The 25117-nt window shown below is 39.5% G+C and overlaps 1 protein-coding gene across 7 annotated transcripts in view; it reads left to right on the forward strand.

Moving 5' to 3' along the window:
* Positions 1 to 25117, forward strand: part of RBMS3 (RNA binding motif single stranded interacting protein 3) — a 713047-nt gene that overhangs the window by 98662 nt on the left and 589268 nt on the right. For 6 of the 7 annotated variants that reach the window (XM_085051163.1, XM_085051162.1, XM_085051159.1 and 3 more), the window contains one exon: positions 6591 to 6659. In XM_085051163.1, the coding sequence (XP_084907289.1) occupies positions 6591 to 6659 (69 nt within the window). Of the gene's footprint in view, positions 1 to 3369; positions 3836 to 6590; positions 6660 to 25117 lie in introns of those variants that run through there. The other variant, XM_085051165.1, reaches the window with a different exon arrangement.

Genomic DNA, 25117 nt, shown 5'->3' on the forward strand with positions numbered 1-25117 from the left:
CACCCTCTGCATGGAGGAGAAGACCATATTGTCATGTCACATACCATCCTTCCACTGCTGTCAGCATCACTGCACTTCACTTTGTGTCCTAACCCCATGATCAGCAATGTTTGCTGTTGAGTGGCAAAACTGCTGCATAGCTGTAATGAAATGACATTCCTGTTATTAATCTAATTATCTCATCTTTTCTGTCTTCCTTTTTTCTAACCAAAAGGAAATAAAAATGCATCTCTCTGCAATATTTTATAGTTAGCTTCACTAGAAAGCAGACAGTTTTCCAGGAAGTTTTGGAGGATTTTTCACTTGTATAGTTTTGAAGATACAATGGATATTTAAAGTATTTGGAATTTGCTTTGTCTTATGTCCAGAAAGCTAGCTGTGAATTTCCAGCACAGTACTGGTATTGTTGAAAAAGGGGATGAGGTTTTGAAGGGAACAAGGAATTGTGTGTATTTGTGGCACAGAAGTGAAAATGGTTTCATGGGTGAGCAGCACATCTATAATGAACAGGCTTTGCTGGGGTTTGTCTCCCCATGGAGCCAGTTGTGATACCAGATTGGAAGCACAGAGATACCCTTTCCACTGAGCTGACTTCTCTGATCCCTTGAGATGATGTTTGTGAGGAAGAGGCTGTAAAGGATTTAGTATTATCAAGTGTCTGAGGTCTTACCTCACACAGAGAATCAGCATGGCTTAAGGGTGTCTGGAGCCAGACCAGAGGTAGGTATGGATTGATATGCAGGCATGAAGTCTGTGTTGTTTCATGAGATATCACTGGTTCAGATTTCAGGCTCTGTAATTCCTCTAAGCACTATTTTTGATCAGATAGTATCAGATAAGTTGTCACAATTTCTATTTACCTTGTACATAGAAATTAATAACTTGCCCTTTTCTGTACTGCATTGTTGTGGGATAAGCTCAATAAGTAAAAAGAAATAAAACTCAATACTTCAAAAGCCAGCTCCCACTGCTCCAGTCTGCTATGGTTAATGTCAAAAGGACTTCGCCCATTATTCGTTCCTGGAGAGCCATAAAGGACATTATAGCCCTTTATAGTATGAGAAGTTAAAACTTTATTTTTCACTCATGTTTCTCTTCATAAATTCCTGCTGTGAAAAAAATAAACAAGTAAACCCAAAGGTCTGTGTCTCACAAGAAGCATCCACTGAATATTGTTTCTTTTTAACATAACTTTGCTGGTTCCTCTTTGCAAAAGTCACAGATATACAAAACTCCATAAAAAAAAAGAAAGCAAGCTTCAGAGAAAGAACTTCAGTGCCTTAACATCTTACAGAGTTGTCAGCTGTCTCTATTTCTCTGTACTTTCTTCAGGAAATAATTTTTTTATTTAACAGAAAATCAGGGAAATTCAGTAGCAAATACTAGGGAAAAAATAATCTATATATTAGACAGTGCAAAATATGTTCTCAATTTCACATCCTCCTTTACATAAACAACTGGACTCTGTATTCTTTAAAGAAGCAGCATCTCCTGTAAACCTGATGAACAAGCAACCAGCTGAATTCCAGCAAGGTTTTAGCCAGAAACCAAAGAGCCCAGGAACTGGTGGTATATCAGGTATATCATGCAAGTATAACTGTATTCTCAGAGTACTACAGGTATTAGTCTAAGTAGTTTTCCTCTGAAGAAAAATGGTTTTGATATGACTAAATGTTTAGTATATGTTCAGTTTCTTTTCATATTTTATTTTCTCTTATAAAGAAAATTCTTTTCTGCCCTTCTTGCCCAGCCAAAAAATTCTAAGTCCTGAAAGTCAAGACAGTACTTCATGTCTTTACCAATGAGCTGCATTTTAAAATTAGCACAGGCTGTAGAAGTTCACAAGGCAGTTCACAAGTACCCTGATTGCATAACAAATTTGCTATCATAATAACCCTTTGAAACATAGGAGAGGACAAATTGCTTAGGTCCCTTGGTAGCAAGGAGGACAGGGACTGTGGGTAGATTTAATTTCACCTAACATTAGCCATCCCCAGTTAGATGTCTCAATTAAACTGCCTGCTTAGCCTTTCTCTCCAGTGAGTGGATGGAAAGAGACAGGTACTTCCAGAGAGTAAATCATCCCATCTCAAGATACTTTTCTAGACTAATGGGATGAGTTGCCATGCCCATCAGAAGACTTTATAAGTTTATTTGGGTGTAGAACAAATTCAAACTTTGGCTTTGTTATCGGAATATAGACATGTGGCTAGCACAGGTTTTTCCCATGAGAAATTTTCTTGTGTTTTATAAATAAAGATAAAGTTTGGATGTTGTTGGAACAGTGTCCCAGAACTTGGACAGTGCAGGCCTGGCCAATCAGGCCTGGGGGAAAGCTTCTGACTGACCAATCTGGGTGACTTTTGAGAACTCTATATATGTGATGAAATCAAAACAATAAAGGTCATTCCTTCTTGCCACTGGGAACTGGTGCATTCATTACTCTGCTAGCTGCTCAACAGTGACACAGACACCATTTTTTGCTTCTAGAAATAATGTCAGAGTAATGATACTTGTAACTGTGCTCTGCTTTTCTTTCATAATTTTGAAGTGTGGCCTTGTCTTGAAGCTCTCCTTGACTGACTGAGGAATTATTTAGGGACTGTATATGTTCTTGGCTTGTAGTGCATACACTCCCTGGTAGCCTTATCCCAAGAACGAAATAGTGTTTCCATGAACTCTCCTGTTGAGCCATACTCCATTGTATTGATATCCATGTATTCTTCTAAAAGTTTTTTTCCCTGGCTTCTTGCTATGTTATCTACTGTGTTCAGTAGTAGGAATCTTCTGAGAAAACAGTTTTTCTGTGAGCTGCATATAAAAAGCATCTTTGCACATACACTGCATCATTTGCTCTTCTTTTGTCTGTGCCACTTTACTGCTATAAGTACTTTTTTCCTGGTCTCACTGGGATTTGGAGGCAGTCTGATGTTTCATCAGCATTCCTCACATTCAGGCTGGGATCTGGCTGCGTGCTTGAAACCTTGCATTTGAATCTACACCAGATTTTCTCCTCATACTGACTGCTGTCTGGGCAGCAGTGTGCAGACCACCAGCTTTCCTCTCCATTTTTTCCATAACTTCCATCTCAGATGCAAAGCTCACACATCCAGTTTCCAGTGTTACTGCCTTTAGAAGGACGGTCTGCTGTGATTATTTTACCTTTCTAAAATTTTCAGCAAAATTTCTTGGTCTTTTAAAACAAATGGTAGTCACCTGCAGCTCAGTGAGTTTGACCTCTCTTCACAGGTGGGGGCAATGAGGGAAGGGGTGAGGAGATAAGGAACAGCTTGGATGAGGAGGTAATTAGGGGAGTCAGTCTTAATTAGCTTTTAATAGTTGGGGAGGGGTTTTTGTGTCTGCATGTGGCTGAGAGGCAGCTCAGGGAGGAGAAATGAGCTGGGAAAGTAGAATGATTATAAAGTTAGCTAAGAGAAGGGCCTTGCTAGAGGCTCTGGAGGTGTTGATGGCTGTTGGGTTTAGGTGCATTTCAGTGATGCTGTTAGGGAGCCCTGCAAGACCAGGGAGGAGGTTTATGTCCAAGGCTTGTGCTAAAGCGCTAATTGTGCCAGAGGGAGCATTCTTAAATGTTCTGTGTTTCTGCTTTTTCTTCCTCAAAAGGAGGAGTGATGTGGGATATGATTTTAATTGAAGAAAGTGATGTGGCTTAAAGGGCTGAATGCAGCCTGTGTTCTCCCTGGTAAAATACCTTGTGCAAATGCAGCCCCTTGATGTCTTTGAGGTGCAAGCAGTGTGCAAAAGCTACTCATCCAGCAGAGAATGTGGTCTGGATTATGACCTTGGCTGCTAGGTATGAAGAGTCATATTCCTAGAGGTAGGTGGTTGTCTCATTTCTACTGCTTGCAGCAAAATAGGGGATGTGTTTGGTGTTTGCCCCTGCATAACATTTTAAGTCACTTGGTTAGAATATTTTAACTGTTGAGGTGAGCAGGGGTTGTGGTCTGGCCTTCAGGTTTCTTCCTATTGCCCTTCAGAACCTGGACGGAGTGTTGGATGAAAGTATTTTTCCAGGTATTTTAGAATCTACTTCAAATGGCGTGATACAGAAGCTTCTGTGTGTGAGCAGTGCAAGCCTTTGCTCTATAACCCAATAGTTTGGTTGCCTTGGAAGATGTAAGTGAGCCTACTTCTTGAATAGAGAAGGAAAAAAAAGAAGTCTGAAAGGATAAGAGAAATAAAAGTTGTTCTTAGATCTCTTATACGACTATTTGCATTTTTTTTAATGCCTTAATCATATTGCAAGATGGTGGTCTGCTTAAAAATACTTCTGAAGTTCTAGCCTTTTCTTGTTTGTAAAGTTTAAAAAAAAAAAAGTCATCTTCTGCCTTTGTCTTTGGAGGCATTTGTCTGCTGAATGTTTTTCCTGGAAAGGATTTGCCTGTTTCTCTGTAATATTGCAGTACTGTTTCTCTGTGGGATATTTATCTTTCGGATGTCCTTGAAACTGAGACAGAAAAGTTCAAAAGAGTGATTGCTGTGAAGGAAATGTACCTGCTAAAGGGAACAGGTATTGGAGTAAGTAATGAAACCCAAGACTGGTATTTATGAGTTTAGACAGAAGGAAGATGCAATTTTATTGGACAATACTAGAGACAGACATACATTACATATATATTAATTAAGAGAGGTATGTGGTGCTTGTAGAAAGGCATCTTACTGGAAAACAACTTCCAGATGCTTCTAGAAAAAACTCCAGTTATCTCATTAGTCAACTTGTTCATAGGTTGGCTGGTCATTCTTTTGAAGCAGATGGAGATAGTTTTTCATAAAGCTGAAACCAGCATTGTGTGCACTTTGTCTTTTTTGAAGTTTCTATCAAATGAGAGTGTTACTCTGTTACATGGTGCATCTGTATATTAAAAAAATGCCTGTCCTTTTAAGGGTGTCTAGGAGAAGATAAATACACTATAGAGTAATGTTAATAATTAAATTTGTAAAATAACTGCTTTTTGATGGACTAACACACAAATACAATTCCAGCAGTGGCTGTTTTTCATTAGTGGGCATGACATGCCAGCTTTAGTATATGTAATGATGTATAAGCCCCGGTGGTTATAATTGGCATAGAAATGTACTATATCCTTGGGTGTTAAAAGCCATAAGCTATTTATTTTCATACTTACAAAGAATGTACTACATTGTGGTATAAATCTCACATGGATTGTCATAATTGCATTTTTTTAGTAATTTATGTCCATATGGTTCAAATATGAATCTGTCCCCCTTATTAGCATCCTGCTGGTGACATAATGTACTGATAAATTAGTATCTCATGTCTGGAAAGCCTGTTTGAATTCAGATCTCATGCAAAAGAAACTTAAACCTACCTGGCCTTCCTGATACAAATAGCCTTGTTGTCATGATTTGTAAAACGTGAGCTTACACAGGATAGTAGTGATATGCTTGCAAAAAACTTGGTTATTGACTGTGACTGTGGTGTCCAGTGGGTATGTTGAGGCTTTTTTGTTTGGTTGGTTTTTTGGTTTGTTTGGTTTTGGGTTTTTTTTTCTTTTCAGAAGCTCCAAATTCACATAAGTAAGGGGTGGATTTGAAGGCCTTGTGTTATGCCAGGCTCTAGCCTAAACTAGGAGTAGATGGTGTTGAAGTTGATGGTATAAAATAATTTTGAAACTAGAGATAATGTGTATTGAAATAACTGATGGAATTCTATTAGATGTCATATTGAATTGATTCTTCTGCAGTATCAAAGGCAATTTGATTATAAAGTCTGTATGTGACACACATGACTTGGAAATATGCTATGTGTTTGAAAGTACATGATATGGGCTTTTTTCTTAGTGTGTTGGGGAAAAAAGTAGAGAAATGGGTGAAAGAAATATAGTGACAATCATAAAGGCTTTTTTTTTAATAAAGGGAAGTTGGTATATAAATAATTTGTTGCCTATTCCAAAAATATCCCAAAATGAAACTTAGGTAAGGTGAAGTGAACCTGAAAGAACAACTTTGCTTTATTTTGTCTTGACACCCTCCTTTCAATCCTTCCAACCCTTGAGAAACACCACATGTCACTGATCTCCACTTGAACACTGAGCCATTGACCACAACTCTGAGCGTGACCTTGTAGCCAATTCTTTATCTGCTGGGTGGTCTGTCTGTCAAATCTGTGCCTCTCCAACTTAGAGACAAGGGTGTTGTGTGGCATGGTGTCAAAAGGCTTTGCATAAGTCCAGGTAGATGATGTCAGTTGCTCTTCCTTTGGAGCATGTTTGCTTAATCTGAGTAAATTATCTGGCAGATGGGTAATGCTTTGCAGCCTGAGTTTAGGTTGGGGTTTAGTATTTAAATATGCTGTCTAGGGGACATGCAGAAATTGAAGTGAATATTGAGATTCTGAGGTTCAAGGCTAAATTTGAGCCTGGTTGCAAATTCAGCAAGCTTTCATTTATGTGATTTTAGTGCTACTGTCTCATATTTGTGGTTTCTGGAGGTTTTTGTTTATTCTTCTGCTTTTTACTATAGGCATTTATATGATTGAGATTGGCAAAGTTGCCTGTGCGTATGACGGATAGGTCGGTGAATATTTGACTTGTCCTTCTTTTATTTTGCAGAGACCTACAGCCAACAAGACTTCTGGTGCTCCTTCCTACAGCAGATGGTCCAGTTCACAGCCCCATCAGGTAATATGCCCTTGTCAAAAAGGATATGAAGCTCAGGTTGACACATGCTTCCTTTTAAAATGAATCTGTGAGGGGATCTGAGAGTGTTACCTACCTGCACTAGCCCAGCTAGGTCATGCTGATCTCTGAGGTTCTTGCAGGATGTCCTGTGGCAAACTCTTGGATGCAGTTGCTGCTCATGGAGGGGCTTGTCCAGCTGTGCCTCCTCTAATGTAGCGGTGCCTCTCTGGTTTGTCAGGAATGGTTATTATGGCTGGATCCCCCTATCTTTTGCATCTTGTCACTTAAACTAGGAAGTGTGTGTGTTTGATGCCTTTTGGCAATGCATGAAGTCATGTTCTCCTATGCTAGCCTTCCCCCGCACTGGCCCAGGGTTTTTTTGTGAAGTGGTTACAATGGTCAAAACTTGTTGCTCAAGATGTTGTTGAGCAAACAGAAGCCAAAAAGCTCTTCAGTGATAACCAGCAAGCAATATTATTGTTAATGATTCTTCATAAGAATTTGGAAGGTATTCAGGGTTTCTGTTATTTTGTCAAAACCAGAAAACTTTTTTGACTATAGACAAGGACATGGCTTGCTTTTGTTATTAATGAACACTATTTCAACTGAAGCAACTTTGTCTTTAAAAACTCTTCAGGTGTATTTTCAGTAATGATTGTATTGACATTGCTTTCTTCCAGCCTTTACTTTTGGTTTTTTCCTACCTCTAACTTCACTTAAAAAAAAACAAAACACCAAAACCCAAGAAACCCACAAAACCCAAAACCACCACTCCCTCTTGACACTGAAAATTTTAAATTATCCTGGTGAGCAGATCTTTGATCTGACATGCTGTATTTTCCTTTTGAAGGACATGTGTACACTAAGAGAGCAAAGTTCCACTAAATTGTGATTTAGCCTCAAAACCTAAAGCAAAAGAAACCATGGATTTATTTGTATTCAGTTTAGGATGGGGGAAAAAAGTGGCTAAATGCTTCATGGGCTGTAAGCTACCTATTTCACTATGCTTCCAGTCTTAATAATCCTGTTTTCACAAAGTATTGTGAGAGTTTTGTGTCTTCTCTTCATATAAAAACAAGTTCTTTTTCCTTGCAAAAGTTTCCATGTTTGCTTTCTTTCACTTTTTCAACACTGAATTTTTACTGTTGGGGGTAAAAAGGAAGAATGCATAGACAAAGGTTAACTCTTTTCAGTGGTTATTGCTTGCTCCATCCTAGGGCATTAGACAGTGAGCAAGAAAAAGTTTATTGAGTTTCACTAATATGTACAAGCACTGTTCCCCTCTGTGTGTGTCTCTGGTCTCCTGTTAATGGGAGATGAATTCCTAAGTCAGGAGGAGATCATCCTAACAAATCAAATGAAATGCACCTTATTTTCTACACACTTGATTTCCTTTTTGAGGAGGGAGGGAAACGTAAGTGCATAATAAAGACTGTTTGTAGTGTTACAACCCTGTCAAACCACTAGCAGAGTTGAGGGATTAACTTCCAGGAATGTTGCTTGAAAGTATGTCTAGACTATCCAACATCTGCAGGAAAAAAAAAAATTATTCTAATGTATTAACACATGCCCATGGTAATTTCCCTCCACCTACATTGTACCCCTCACGTTTGACTCTCATCTTCCTTTGTCATTTCCACTCTCTTCTTTTTCATCCTTGTTTATTGTAAGCTTTTGTCTTCTGTGTTTCGGGTTTAATAAGCTTATAAACGTGCCTCATGGATATTATAAATGCCAGTACCAACTGTGAGGATGTATAGCCTTGCTGCGGTTCTGTTTGGGAGACTGGAATACTGCTGTGTGCTCTCATGAGCTGAGTGGCAAAATATTTGTATTGGATCAGAGATTTGTATTCAGCCTTGCAACTTGCCAGCATCTATATATAGTTTAAATAAACTCTTTTTTTTTAAGATGGCTTTCCAGGAAAGAAAAAGATTAAAGTGCAAAATTCGTAGTCTGCATTTTCTTCAGTCTCATGCAGTGAACCCAGTGAAGGTTTTTCCACATGCATCTTACAAGAATCCACACAGAAACCTAATAGAACTACATAGCTGAGACCTTTGATGCATCTAAGAAATGTTAAAAGTTAAATTGATTTCTTCCTTCTTTCCCTCAAGTTTTTATTTTTTTCATTTCCTCTATCTGTGTGAAGTTGGAAGGTCCATTGGGTGAGAGATTTGAAAGGGAGGGGGTCAATGAGTCACAGAAAATAACACATTTTTCCCTGACTTGTTTTGCTTTGTGCTACCCAGACGTGCTTGTATTTTGTATTGGATAAACTGAAGCATGTTTATCTTAAATATGCTATCTGGGGAAGGTTTTTAATAAGTTTTTATCAACTCATTGCTCTCATGGACCCATGGAATTTGTATGCTCAGGTTTTTTTTTAATATATGTAGCTGTTTAGAGAACAGGGTTGTTTAGGTTTGGGGTTTTTTTTTTCCACTACCCCTTGAGCCTGGGAAAGTGTCTTATTGCAGGGGAGGCATCTTTGAAACTTGATTTAGAGGTTTTTTTCTGACTGCACTGGGAAAGAAGCATTAGTACCTTCTTCAAGCATTCCTCTTTCTCAGTTTCAGAATAAGAAGCCAATAGTCTAAAAGGTTGATTTTTATTTTTGAAGTCAGGGAATGAATCTGTTGAATTCAGGGCTTTGGGGGATGGGCAGGAAAGCCAAACCAAATCTCAGGTTCTGAACTGACATCCACGGAGCTGTGTGGGGTCTTACTGCCTTCAGATGCACTAAACTGGCTTGAGGGATGGAATCAAGGAGGGGATGCAGACGCTAATGAGCCTAAATTGCCTACACTATGTTCTTGGCTAGTGGCATTTCTTGATGCATGAAGAAGTCTGCAGCAATTTCATGAGAATCTCTGAAGTGAACTTAGTCCTTCTGCAGTGCTCTGAAGGCTGCGTGTGCTTCCTGAAGTGCAACTGGCTCTTACCACTGATGAAAATGAATGAGGAAGTGGCACTTTATCAGGCATGATGATATAGCTGTTTCTAACATGATGCTGCTTTTGCTGAGTGGGATGGCAGCCAAGGCAGAGCCTCTTATAGTGATGGCAAATCCTTCTGTGGGACAGTCTGTCTGACATTAGCAATCATAGGTACACAGGCAGGCTGGGACACAAGGCACTCAGCACTGCAGCTTGGCTGTTCCTGGAAGCAGTTTTGATGTTAACAATTCACTCATTACTGGTAATGACTTGAACTATGTTCTAGTAAAAATGAAGAAAATTAAGAAAAAACACCTATTTTTTTTCCTTAGAAAAAAAAGAGAAGAAACCAAATATTTCAGATTCCAGCTTAAAGGTGGACGCATTGGAGAAACCATAAAGTGTCCTAAAAGGAAGAATAATGGGCCAACAGTCCTCTCAATTTGCTGTGTCCTAACTGTTGATGAGAGGCAAAAAGTCAGTAGCACCTACTCAGATCTCACAAATAAATTCACCTTGTATGCAGGCAGAAGATAGTGAGAGGCTGACTTTTCTTGCTCGTGAGCACACTAGGGAGCTGGTGAAATCTGACAATTCATTTGGTCTCCACTGTTGGCTGGCATCTTAGTGGCAATATTCCAGGTCTCTTGCACAAAGGTTGTTAGCAAGACTGTCTTTAGAAACGCTTAGATTATATTACTTTCTAGAAATATATGAATACCTATTCAGTATTAGGTGCTAAATGAGCCTGCAGAACAATTGGTGTGTATTAAATGCCATTAAAAATAATATAGAACATTTCAGCATCTTTCTCCTCCTCATATCTATTAGCAAGGCATTAGTTTATGAGGTAATGAAGTAAAAAATGCAGAAAGCGAAACTATGTCTGGTGGGCCACGGAACAGGAGGGCTCTCAGCTGTGATTCCGTAATGTTCCTCTGTCTGGGTCCACTGCTGCTTTGTTATGGAGTTACTGCTCTGACTTTCTGGTAGTGGCAAAACATGCTCATTGCTTCCTTGCTGGTAGTCAGAGCTTTGTCCATTGCTGAACTTGGCATCAATGCCTTAATGCCAGAATGTGCTTTTCCTTCATTATCCTGCTCTTCAAACATAGGGATAAGTACCCTTTTATTACACAGTGGTTAGCAGTGTCTTAGAATCTGGACAGACAGTGGATGTGGATAAACATTCAGTATAGCATCTATGTTTTAAACAGATAAAATCTTTTAGCACTCCATATGATAGTTTATAATACAGCTTCTTTGTGATTGAGATGATGGAAATTCCAGTATACCAGTCAGGAAGACAGAAGCTAGGAAAGGTGATATTCCAGCTTTACTGTGGCAGCTGTTTCATTGAATTCCAGGTCAGAGATTTCAGTGTATGTAATTTCTCTCTTGCTTTGTCCCTGTTATGTCTCTTGTCCCTGCTTTCCCCTTGCCTCGTTTTTGCCCTTGTGTTCTTCCTGTGTATGTGTTGAAGCAGTAATGTGTTGATAGGAAGATAATTAGACAGGTGTCAGTTCAGTAGTCTCTTCCACAGTGCACAAGGTCAAAATAAACCTTGTGATTAATTGTGCAGCATGAGAGTAGAGCATTTATTTAGTTTTAAGAAGTAATTCCAGGTATGGCTGCTGGTAGCAGTTGTGATTGTTGTAGCCTGCTTGTATCAAAATAAGGAATTCATGACCACCTAGAGCAGGGAGATGGGAGAGTTTCCCTGATGGGTTCTGGCATTTTACCTGAACACAAAGACAATTGGAGCAATGGCTCAGAAGAGCCATTCCCGTGAAGTGAGCTTTCTTGTAAACTGGTGGAAGATAGCTAGCTCTAAATACTTAGTAAAGAGTAATGAATAATCATGTATTCAGCCGATTTAAATCTTAACTGTTTGTTTTCCTTCTGTGCCTCAAGTCTGACTTGGAAAAAGTCAGTAATGAGAAAGTCACTATCTGCTTTGATGACTCAGCTTTCTGAGTTTTTTTCCTTTGCTCTTCTGCTGAGTGCTGCACACGGTGGCTGTAAACTTTAGGTTATGTACCTCTTCACTCAAAAACTTACTGAGGACACCAGCAACTTTCCCAGAAGCCCCTGAACAGCTGTTAAGTGGCAACAACAACCTTCCTTCACTGTTATATGGTGTGCTCATCTGAATGAGAGTGACTTAGTCCAGCTACTAGGGTTAAACCTTACTTTTGAGGGTCACATGAGATCTGGCAACTTTCCAAAGGCAAACTGGACAACCCAAGCCACAGAAATACGTTCTTTCCTCCTCGCACTTGGTGTTTCCCAAAAAAACCTAGCAAAATTCAATGGGCTTAATTAGAGTTAATATGGGAAATTTGCCAGTTTTTCAGTAAATTGAGTTAAAAAAATCCCTAAATACTGCATTTCTGTAATACATCTTTTCAGAACTGGGCATACCTCTATACCATACACCATCATAGTTTTGCAACATTTAAACTTGGTTCTCATTGCGTTTCAATCTTAGTTACGTTTGGCTAAGCACGTGGAAAAATCAAATATGCAATGATAGAAACTGAATTTTTTGGACATGTCAGATGGACTCACTGAATTTTAACAAGCCTCTCTTAGGTTTACATTAGATCACTCATTAAATTTGAAATCGAGGTGGACACAGTGCCTTGTGAGAGCAAATTTAACTAGTTAAACACTTAGTGCTAGCCATGATGTATAAAAAAATAATTACACTTCTAAGTTCACTTAAACTTTGGAAAATTCAAATATCTGTGATCAGCACTCCCAAGTCTGCTGCTCTTATTATATCCACTGTATATGTTATGTACATTAGAGCCTTGTGGGATTTTGTCTACTCTTGATAAAGACTGAGCCATGTAGTAGGTCTGTCTTTATTAGTAGTAGACAAAATATTAGCTACTCTTTTCTTTTCTTGTATGTCTCACTTCTCATAGCACTTGTCCATCTCTTCTGCTGCTGCCTGGTGGGTTCAACTGGAAACCTGGTGTTAAAAGTTCTGCTTGACTCCAAAATTTGATGCTTCCTCAGTAAAAATCTGTGAGCTGCTGCTGCTTCTGGCACGATGCTTTTGGTAGGCCAACGTAAGGGAAGATTGAACCTGGCATATGTTTTGTAGAGCAACAGGAACCTGCACTGGCAACCCGAACTTCACCAAGGTCATGGGCAAGGGCAGAGCAGGCCTGTTAATCTCAGTGACTGTTCTGCAAGTAACAGGAGAGCAGGGCACACTGAGTTGGCTGCTCATCTAAATGCATCAGTACACCAGGATGTGCAAGCTATTTTTATTGTGTGAAGATAACTCAGCCAAATGAGACTTGGGAGCAGTTGTGTCTGTTGCCAACCAAAGTACAACATAAACTTAGTTTTGAAAAGTTAAGGCTTTTGTAAATGAAATAAGATGCGAACTAAAAAACAAAACTTTTTTTTTTTTCTTTTTATGGTCAGTGGCAGACTATGAGTAAATGTAAATGTGTGCAGTGTTATTCAAAGGTTGCTCATCCAAGTATGCTAGCTGTTGTCACCAGGCAGCTGACTGTATTGAACATAAGGCTGTTTTGTAGGCACCAATAAGGTGAGACCCTGTGCCTGGAGGGAAGCAATGGCATTGATAAGGTCCAACCCCACGCTTTCTGTTACCTACTTGTGGAGAAGCACTTTGTGTCTGACACAACTACTAACATAGTAGGATGAAGACTGATGGTATCTTGAGAAAGAACCCGGAACTTATATTTAAAAGTAGGGCTCATGTTTTATAGGTCAGTGTAAATGACAAAAATCAGGCCAGCTGTCCTTTACAATCTGTGTATCTGGTACCTCTAGGCTACTCTGTGGGTTGGAGATATATATATATTCCTCACCAGTCATGGGATTTGGATGTTAGTTGCCAATACCGAAGCCTTGGTAAACTAATTATGTTAAATTTCCTCTGATTATGACGTATAAATGTCAAACTTTAGGTGTAAATGGTTGTGAAAACATAGGAGGGCTCTTCCAAGACACAGTATTGTGGATTTCTCTTCTACAGGGGTGAGGAAGAAAAGAGCCGGTTTTCTTTCTCAGGAAAGAAAAGTTATCACTACTCAGTCAGATACCGTTGGTGTCATGTTGCACTTTCAAGCTGAGGTTCAGAAGATTCCATCTGTAGTATGCAGGGTGGGGAAAAAAGCTTTTGTTTGAAGTGATGTTTCTAAACAGTGGTTTTGGTTTTCTTTTTTCCCTAAGCCAGCAAACTTTTTACTCACTTCAGCTGTTACGTAATTACTTTTGATGACAAACACCAAATGTATGTATTATGTTAAGTGTCTGCTCAGTGTACTTAGGCTTGTCTAGAGAAATGTGTGTGCTGGGCATGAGGGAAACTAGCAGCATTTGTAATGATTTCTGTAGATGTAAAACATTTTTAAAAGCTGTCAGCTGCACTTAGGTTGTCTCTCAGAACTATTTTTTTCTAGAAGGAGAATTTAATAAGATTTTAAAAAGACTGAAAACTATATAATTCTACAAATTTTTTAACCACAAAGATAAAATTCTCTCTGTGTCTCATATTGTATCATCACTGGAAGATGCCCAACCTCTTTTGGAAACCTCACCTCAAAACTGCAGAGTCAATTTGAAAACTCCCAGGAATGTTCCTCCTATAAATCTTTTTTGCCTGTTTGGCTTAGCAACTTAAGGTTATTGATACTCCATCTATGAATGCTGACTGCTCCCTATTTGAATTTGGTGAAGAAAAGGAAGGATACAGGTTTGTTGAACCTTTTGGAGATGTGATGTTTTTATGGGAATTGTAACAAAGAGGAGAGATGTTGGTAATGCCATACCAAAGGAAAGCATGAGATCACCCTTCAGTAGCCATCAGGCAGTTCATGGGGGAGAATCATAGAATAGCCTGGGTTGGAAGGAACCTGAAAAATTATCTAGTTCCAATTCCCAAGCTAGACCAGGTTGCTCAGAGCCCCATCCAGCCTGGCCTTGAACACTTCCAGGAATGGGGCATCCACAACTTCCTTGGACATCCTCCTCCAGTGCCTCACTACCCTCACAATAAAGGATTTCTTCCTAATATCTAATCTAAACTTTTTCTCATTCACTTTAAACCCATTTCCTTTTGTCCTATCACTATATGCCCTTGCAAAAGGTCTCATATATTGAAGGCTCCATTCAGGTACTGTAAGGTCACAGTTCAGTCACCCTACAACCTTCTCTTCTCAGGCTGATGAATCTCAATTTTCTCAGTCTTTCCTTATAGGAAAGAGGTCCCTCTAATCATGGTGGTGGTCCTCCTCTGGACCTCCTCCAGCAGGTTGCTGTCCTTTCTGTGCTGGGGAACCCACAAGTGGATGCAGTGTTCCAGGTGGGGTGTCACCAGAGGGGAGCAGAGGGACAGAATCCCTTCCCTCACCCTGCTGCCCACACTACTTTGGATGCAGCCCAGGATTGGGTTGGAGCAAGTGCACATTGGGTGCGAGTGCACACCACTAGATAATGTCCAGCCTCTCACCCACCAGCACCCCCAGGTCCTTCTAGTCTGAGGCTGGCATGGGTCCCAGGGTCCTCTGTTCTACCCTTTCTGTAGATGGGTGCAATATTTCCCTTTTTCCAGTCATCTAGGACTTCACCTGATTGCCACGACTTTTCAGATATCATGGAGAGTGGCTTCACAATCAGCTAGTTCCCTCAGGTCTTTGGGATGCATTTCATTTTGCCCCATGGACTTATTTACATTTAGGTTCCTCAGGTGGTTGTGAATCTGTTCTTTCTTTGCAGTGGGAAATAGGGTCCCCAATGTGCTCCACATCCACTTGAGAGGTGTGGGAAGAGAAGTTGCCATTGAAGACAGAGGCAAAAAAGTTGAGTACTTCAGTCTTCTCTTTGTCTATTATTACCAGTTTTCCGCCATTGTTCACTGGCAAGAATACACCTTCTTTGACCTTCCTTTTCTGGTTAACATACCTATAGAAGCCCCTCTTGTTATTCTTTGCATCCCTTGCCAGATTCAGTTCCAGCTTGGCCTTGGCCTCCCTCATCCCATCCCTATACAACTGAATGTCATCTCTATTCTTCCCAGATTACTTGTCCTTATTTCCACTGTGAATTTGCTTCTTTCCCTTTAGTTTGACCAGCAGTTCCCTACACAGCCATGTCAGTCTCTTGTCTTCCTTACCCGGTTTCTTTCTCTTGAGATTGCTAACTCTAGCACTCTATGGAAGACTTCCTTAAAGATCTGCCAGCTCTGTTCTACTCCTCTGTCCGAGTGCAGTCTCCCAGGGGTTCCTTTTATCTTTCTTAAGAGCTGGAAGTTTGCTTTACTGAAGTTCAGGGGCCTAACTTCCCTTTTTACTTGACCCATATCTCTCAGGACTGCAAACTCCAGCAATGCATGATCACTGCAGTCCAGTCTGCCTCCATTCTTGATGTCCCCAATTAACTCTCTTATGTTGGCCCTGGTACGGCTTTTCTAACACTGAGGCAAAAGACTCAGTTGTTGGTGTCTGTGTTTTTTTCAAGAATGAGGCTAAACTTCGTCTCCTGCGCAGATTTTCTGGTTAAGGGATGAGCTTACCCCAGAGCTCGAGGAATAATTCAGTTAAAGTCAACCAGCTGCAAGATGTGTGTACATTCACTACCAAGTTTAATTAGTTTTGTTGCTCACACAGATACACAGTTGAATTCTAACAAAATTCTATAGTGGATTGATTGAATTCAGAACTCTTTAAATCTGTGAGTCTTTTAAGGAAATTATCTCCTTGCTGCATCTAGCAACATTATTCTTGACTCTTCCCAAGGTTCAGGTCTTGTCAGATAAACTTCAGATAATATTGTTTGAAGCAACATATAATCTTACAATAGGGTCTTTTCATTACATTTTCTGTAGTATCCCAGATGTGTTGACTAATAGCAAAGATAGACAAAGTGTGTTACACACAAGCATCTTGCCTCATGTTCTATTGAAAGTGTCATTTGATATCTTCTATTGTAGACATCTTCACTTTGACTTTCCTATGGCATCTGAAAAGGAAAAGAAGCTGCCAACAGATGATGTTTAAACACTTGTCAGCAATTCGTCATGATTCTTCTTACTTTAGATTTAATTGTCCTTGGAATGAACAGTTCATAGGGACTTCGTTTAAAATTCTGCTTTCTGGTTAATGCAATCAATGTGATGTAAAAGATAATTAGTATGATAATTGCAGCCTACATGCATACTACTGTATCCTCCCCACTTTCTTCAGTGTTCCAATGTCTTTAAAGATTGCAAGATAGGTGGGAGCAGAAGAGTTTAAGTTATTTTTAGGGGCCTTTTGCCCCCTTGTTCTAGTATTTAAAAATAACAGATGGGCTTTGCTCTTTGTGCCTCTCATCTTTCATACTCCTGAAGCCTTACACCTGGAAAGGAAATGCAACCAAGAGACACGGCTGGATCCACCATCAGCTGCGCTAACAAAAGGATTGATGGTTTTCCAGAGCAAACATGAGCTGAGGGGGAGTGCTAACCTTTGGAGGAGAAACAGCTGGCATTGAGCTGTGTCCAGGGGCAGATCTGGGGCTGGGGGCATGTCTAGGGAAGATGGTCAAATCAGGGCTGGTGGCATAGAATTGTTTCTCTGCCTTTCTAAACAAGGTCCAGACAAAAACTTCAAGAGCCTTTCCCCCTTCCTGTCTTTTGCATGAAACAGAACAAAGCTGGCTGATGGATTGTTTTAATAATCTAAGTGATGATCATTCTGTTTGGTAATTAACCATGCAAATCTGAAAGAAACAATTGGTGGATCAACAAAAATAAATCTGCAGGCTACATTTGGGGGAATAGCTGAAAAAGCTTATTTGGCTATAAAGATAGGTTGTGCTTTGTAATGAGAAACGACAAGGCGTTTTGCTGCAACTGTCATGGCAACTTTAAAGCTTCTTTATATAGTCTAATTTAAAATGTATTTACCCCGTAGCAATGAAATTGCAATCTATGTATGAATCATAAAAGCTGGAGATGGAAAATACCTCTTGAACATATGGACCAGTTCCTCAAAGTATACAATTCAGTTTAACTCAAAATCAGAGAAACAGATATTCTGTGTCTTCGAAGTCTGTCTGTTTGTCCCAGGTCTTCTGAATGTGGACTCCTTGTAGGGTCTTTGTCTAATCTTGGAGCTGCTCTTGGCTGAGAAGCTTTTGTTAACTAGAGATCTCGGTATTTAAGTTCTACTTCAACAGCTTGTGAGTTCTACTGTCTGCTACGTGGCTCTGCATAAGCTTGAATAGTCACTGAACACTGATAAAATTCAGTTATATCAAGATGCTTGTTAGTCCTTGTGTTTCAAGGCAGAGATTAGTTGCCTACCGAGTTAAGATCTTAATTGTGTGAGTGCTCCATTTTTGTTCCATCAAGCTGTGTTGATATTTGAAATCAAACTGTAATCAGGAAGTGAAAGCCTTTTTTCCCCCTGTTCTGTATTAACAGTGACTCAGTTACTTGTTAATGCTAAGCATCGGTGGAAGTTACCTGAAAGGCAAGAATATGATGCTAGAAAGAAAACGAGACATTTATATTGGTGATTTAAATCAATGTAAGGTTCAGGGTGCTGGTTCTCCCAGTGTGTTTAGAGATCCTGTTTCATTCTGATGACCAGCTTTTAGGCTTAGAGGGAAGTTTTTTGAGAATTTCATGTTGTCCTAGCAGAAGCTAGTTAACTTCCCCAAAGGCACCAAAGCTTGCATGACTCAATTTTATCCATACTTCGGTACCCTATCTAAGAGTTCTGTTTCCAAGGTCCATGATGAATATCTTTATTACTCTGCAGTTCTGCCAGTGTCTGAGAACATTTTGTAGAGTGACCATCACCCTACTGTGAAGTGGGCTATCATCTTTGACTGGGATTATTTTAAAAAGCACAATGTTTCACATATTTGGGGAATGGGATTGTTAAAAACACCAAGAGCCTATTAGTGACTTAGACTAATACCTCAAACTCCACTGATATGGGAGGCCAGGGCCTTAATTCTATTCTAAATGAAATATTCAGGTTTTATAAGAAAGAAATTGAAATAGGGATAATGTAGGCAAAAACTGGGAAAAAAAATCTGTATAAACTCAACTTAGATATTGTCATAAATCCACTGTATTTCTTGCTTCAGCTCTAGTGGATGTGCAAGACAATTAATGTATTGGGGCAAAATTTGCATAGGTGTATGAAGTTGAAATAAAGCTTCAAAAATAAAAACCGCGAAGAAGTTAGTGAAAAGGCTGAAGTAGTGCAAACAGAAATCCTACAGGCTTCAGTGGAAACAAAACTTGTGATCCACAATGTAAGGAAAATGTGACTTTGGCAAAATGAGATGTTTTGTTAGCTTCTTTTTCTATTAAGTGTGAATGTTGCTCAAATGGGGAAAGCATCTGAACTCCCAGGAATTAGTGACAGTGCCTCGATGGAAGAAATTGATTTGAATGTGTCTTAATGCACAGGTTAAAATGTGAATGTCAATTGTCTTAATTGCATTGCAAAATTAAGAAGGGAAAGCTAGAGTACTCTTCAGGTTGCAAACATACCCATCAAAAACTTGGGGAGGGAGATGATAATCTGGCAAAGCGTGCTACTGTGTCTTAGACTTAAGGCACATGGACTTTCTTTCCATGGTTTACATTTGTGAGCACTGGAAGTGGTGAGCAAAACTGTGCTGTGTGCCTTCTGGGCCATGGCTGACTGTAAGGAGCTGGGAGGAAGATTGTTGTTAATCTTCCCAGGGACTTTTAGATGGGCCTCCAAAGACTTGACAAATTTCTGAGACACTTAGAACAACTGGAGCTCTATTGTGTCCTGCAGTACAGTTCTTGCTTATCCTGCTAAAGATCAAGCTCTGCTTGTACCCATCTAATAGGAATATATTGAATCTTGCATGGAGTGCAAGCAGGACTTTGATCAATATTGCATGTGTTTTATTTGAGGACCTACAGCAGAGGCCCTACACTTAGAAAAACAATTGAAGTAGGTCTTGGGAACACTTGACAGAATATATAAACAGATGATATTATGGTCTCAGTGGAAATCCAGCTGTATGAACTGAAAATAGACCATACAAGGAGAAAATTGTAGCATACTTAGTCCTTGTAGTAGGACACTATATGCAGTAGGCCAGGAAGCTCTGTTTGGATTCCTTTGGAAAATAAAATTACAATGAGACTCTCCCTCAAAGAACGTAGTACGTCTCTCCATACTACACTGTGACCTTCTGAAGGAGGTGTTTCTCTGTCTTACTGAGAGAAGTATACTGCAGGTATTGATAGTAAAAATTAAAAGCATGAATTGTCCAGAGGAGGACATTGCAGGAGTTGTGCATGACGTTCCACTTCTCCAAGAGGAAGTGTGAATCCTATGGTTTGGATACAGTTTTGTAAAATAAATACCCTTGAACTTTAATCACTTGTGTTCCCTGGTCTCTGGGGCAACAGGAAAATGCACATATCAAATGACTGCATATTGGCAAAATTTAGGTTGTGAAGCATTGTCTGAGCTACTGTCATCTCTATGTTCACATAACTTTCTATGTGTTGATTTTTATCTAGGAATGTTGTACTAACACTTATTTTAAAAGTATCTAAGGAAGACTAAGTGAAAATAGGATTAAATTCTGATTTCTGTGCCCTTTGGCTACTTGTTTTCAGTTCTAGTCATCAGACCTAAGTCTTTTATATCAGGGCAATAGTCTGGTATCCTTTCATTTCAGTCTGCTGTTTAACTAACTGAATTGCATTGTGAAACAGAAACTTAGTTTATCTTAAGCTTTGTTTTTTTTTTTTCAGTCCAGTCTTCTAACTTCTCTTTAATCTTGCTTCTTCTAGGATGTTATTTCCCAAATGTAGCATATGAGAAGTTTTATAGTTACTAAGCAATAGTGGCTGTACCAGTCTTTGCGGTACAAACATTAATATGAAATCCTCCCTATAAACAATGGTTGTAAAACTGTTGATATATCTACTTTAAGAAGTATAAAAGGCCATGTGTTTTGACTGGTATGGGAAGTATCCATGAACTAGAGTGGTCTCATGTCACAATTGACTACTTTTGTCCCAGAACAGTTTCAGAATTCCTCATGTTTAAAGCTGTGGTGATTATTTTTTGTCTTCAGTGAGAAAGCTTTCATTTAGGGATGTTGTCTGTAGTATTTTTTTAACTCCTTGTGTACTTTGCCCCATTACAGTATAGAAGCATCTGCAGAGTCAATTTTGAGTATTTCAGTCTTTCTTCCATATCGCTCTTATATGATTGTTCTCAAGAACTACTCTATTTTGGTCCCTGAATACAATAAAGCTATCAGTATTGGTTGGGTTTGATGAAGAGCCATGAGTAAACTGAACTGAAAGCACCAAGCTTCCAACTCTGGCTCATATGTTGCCACTCAGTTGTGTAATATGATGCCAGTTTCCCAAAGAGATGCTTAGGTCTTATATATTTTTATTATATTATAGAAATATATGCATCTGCTGATATATATTCTATGTATTGAACTTGCAACTAGGAAGAGTCCTGATTAAAAACTCTTCTGTAATTTGGAAGTGCCCTGAGGAAGGAAATCTGCCTGAACTCTGCCAAGGAACTGGCAACCTCTAAGATAAAAGTGGCACAGATCTTGCAACATACTAGGGTTAAAATGTTAAAAGTCTGACTTGAAGTCTTTCACTAAAGATGCCTCAAACAAATGGCAAAGCTCACTAACTTCTCAGGAAAAAAATCTACTGAGGGGTGTTCAGCATAATGATGCGTATCTAACCCCTGGCTCTGAACACTGTCACTTCAGTAGGGCTCAGAAGACAGGATTGCTCCATGCTTGAATCTTGTTTTGTCCCTTTTCCTGAAGCAGTTGCTTATCTCAGAACTGGAGTATAGGACCCACTTGGACCTTTACTCTGAATTGTTACAGCTGTTCTCGTGTTACTTAAATGTGTGTTATTGTGATCTAAAGGTGAAGGCTATTCTTGGTTATAGAGAATATTTTTCACATGTAGAGCAGGTCAGCTTTTCCAGCTTCTGGTGCAGTGGGACAATAATCCATCACTGTGGCATATTGTATTTGTGTCAGTGTACCAAAAAGACAAGTAAGCATTGCACAGACTGAGTCTCAAGCAACTTAATGCTTTCCACATCAAAGCCACCGACTCCTGTTGGCTTGGCTTGCTAAGGCCTCTAGATGAGTACCAGGACCCAGCTCAGCTTTGCTTTCCTCTGCGCTGGTGCCTGCGGAGATTTGCAAAAGAGCCATTAATTCAGGAAGAGGCAGGAACACCACAAACTTTCCAGTGAATTTTTCCTGTTTCTTTTTATTCTGCGACTTCCTGTGGCTTCTCACTCAGTTAAAATATTAACTGTAATCTGCTTTTTGATGATTTTATAGGAGAGCCAACGTTTCTGTGTGTTTCAGAGCTGACAGATGCATTTACAGCTGAACCAGCTCTGGAGGGAGCCTCATGCCGGCATCTGCCACAAGGAGGCAGAAGCATTAAATCTTAAAATACTTTTAAACCAGGTCCTTGATATGTATCTCAGTTTATTAAAACCATGCTTTGGAGTATCTGTAGCTGCCTCTGATGTATACAGATGCTTGGGGAGAGGGAAATTTTGCAGGGGAGAATCCAAAACATCAAAGAATTTCTTGCATAGTTGGTTTTTACTTGGTGTTTTTATAAGGTGGAAAAAACTGTTATGAAAACATATAAGCAGCAATTAAAGCAAAGACAGCCCCCACCTCTGGCAATAGTTACATGACAGTTTCCCACCCATTGCATTTCATAGTTATCACTCTTGGTCACTTTCCCTTTGTGAAGGCAGTTCTGAAGTCCAAATCAGTGACAGTGACGCATTAACATTGCAGTAATTGTATTTTCAAGCATGCCTGGCTTCCTGTTCAGCTAATAAGTTGCTTGCTCAGCTGCTTGCAGTAATTCAGAAACACAGCATGGCATATTCGTGTTTCTGGACTACCTTTTTGGTGAGGATGTGGTCTGATTGCACTGTGATAATTCTCTTAGAGGTTAGCTATAGAGAATTCTAAAAAGCATGAGTGGTTTAATTGAGTCTGATCCCTTCACAGCACTGCTGAATGCGAATGAAATCCCACTTGCATCCTGGTGAACAGAGTATTGAAAGCTTGGTGGTGGTTTGCTGTGTTTGCTTTTTGTACCTGGTAATGCACGTGAAAGAAATGGAGAAGGGGAGGCAAAATTCAAAGTGAGAGCTTGTATTTTGTCCTTAATTTGTCCTCCTTTACTTAAGTATCAAAGCACATATGGAAGAGAGGTCACTCTGTTATCTGAAACTACTGCAGCTCAATACGTACCTGGGCATAATGGAATTTGTTTAAGGACGTGGTATCATCTTTAATGTCTGATGTCCTACCTGTTACCATCTGTGTCAGACTTCATCTAACTGACTGTAAATACAGATCCTCTGCTGTGTGCCTTAGACTGCTGTCTCGGTTAATGTAAGTTAGTTTGTGTGTTGAAATCCACTTAAAAGAGACATTTCTTCCTGACTAAAAAATTATCGTGTAAGGAACACCTCTTCTGCCTGTGAAAGGATATTGCAGTCTATTGTGTTAAGATGTATTTCAGGTTTAAATTACAGATTATGGCACTTGAAAGGTGCTTTCTGATACTCCTGCAGCAATCAGACATACAGTCACGATGCTCCTGTGGCTTAGTGGCTCACGACTGAAAAGGAAGGAAAAAGGCATTTGATACTAGAGATGCATTTCTGAAGAGCAGCCTATTGTTCTGCTCTCATCCTGTATGCAACCACAAATGCACGTGGCTGAGGGCAGGCCTGTTCTCCCCCACTTTGCTGCAGTGAGCTCTGCTAACATGGGACTGGTAACCTTCATCTGCTACAAGCACTGGCTTTATATTTCAATAGCCTATTGAGCAAATGTCTTTCCACAGCCCAAGGCTTGAATTTGGGATCACATCCTCTAGCTTCCACTCTAATTAGTTATTAATTACACTGGACATTCTCACATGTTAATTAATATCCAGTGAGATTGTATGCAAGGTGGTGAGTAAATAAAGCGTCAATATATTTATATTCTTTCTTGAATACAGTATATATCAAGGAGTGATTATGCCTACTTTTAAATGGGGGGAATTTTGATTTTGTTTCTAAACTTATAGAAGCTTTGGATTGTAATTAATGACACTGTTCTAGTAAATAGCTTTAGTAAGGTCTAGTTTCTGACCTAAAATTATTTTCTTATTCTTTCCTTTTCAAGTTAAGTGTAGCTTTTAATTGTTATTTTCATTTTATTCATTATTAAAAGTGGGAAGGGAGATAGTGAAAGCAGTTTAACATCCACGTTTTCTCCTTTGTTTGGGACTTTCTTGTGCTTCCATACTGTGCTTCCAGGAAAAAATAACCAGTGTTAGGTGTTGCTCTGCCATAGGCTTTATGTACTGGTAAACTCTTCTGTGAAAGGTGTATCAAAACCACCATGAGCAGCATAAAATAAATGTTTTATATATGTAAGCTGTTTAATATCCTGTTACAACCAGTAAGATCTGTGTTGTCCTACTAATGCAAGTAATCACTTAACCTTTCTGGTAGTTGACCTTTCTTCTGCTGTGTTTGGAAGGGTTGTTTTTGTGCATCTCAAGACTGCACAAACGACTGTGTGTGATTGGCACGTGGCAGAATGCATGTCTTACTGTCACATAGGAGCTGCCTTAAACTCACTTCTTCTGCTGTTTCAATTATTTCTCAGTTTCTCCAGTTAAGAATGGCCTGCCACACTTTTTTTTTTTTTTCCCCCAACTTGACTAGCCATAACAATTTTAACTGCTATTGAGTTGTGCTGTTTGATTGACTTCTCTGTTATGGAAATGGTGTGTGACATGCCTGACTTCCCATTTCCAGGTAAATCACACAAAGACAAGGGAGCCTGGTTTACTGTAATGATACTTCACATTTTCAGATATCACGGCTGAGCAAATAGTCCATTGCTTTGATTACAGTGGTCACTGAGGTAATGTCTGAAGGTTTTTTTAGTTCTCAGGTGTCTAGATAATAGTCTGTGATAATTAAGTTATTGTGTGGGGGTTTTTTTCTGGTGAATGGTGATTTTTAGTACACTTAAAAATTTGCTGTGCATTTCAGCACTACTGCAGCCTATTGCTTCAGCTGGATATCCTAATGCACATCACAGCTCTGCACTGGGAACAGTCATGACCTGGTGGGGAATGCACTGTATCTTTAGAGCTTCCAGAGAAATGGTTCTAGCTCAGAGTGACTCCCACATACTTCTGAGAAACTTTTAAAAGAATTTTATAGTACACAGCTAAAGTGTTTTCTCTCGCTGTGTGTAACACTGAAGTATTTTTCAAAACGCCTTGACAGTTAAAATGTGCTTGAGTATCAAGTTTTTTTTCTGCAGTGTCTGATTATGCAGGTGCATTTGATATAAATTTTTCCTTTTTAATTCCCTCTCCCCCACCCCCAGCTGTTACCTTGAAGTGGTCTGAAATGAGTTTGGTGTAACAGTTCAT

Source organism: Lichenostomus cassidix, chromosome 2 (genome assembly GCF_008360975.1).
Source record: "Lichenostomus cassidix isolate B80296 chromosome 2, HeHo_3.0, whole genome shotgun sequence".
NCBI lineage: Eukaryota > Metazoa > Chordata > Aves > Passeriformes > Meliphagidae > Lichenostomus > Lichenostomus cassidix.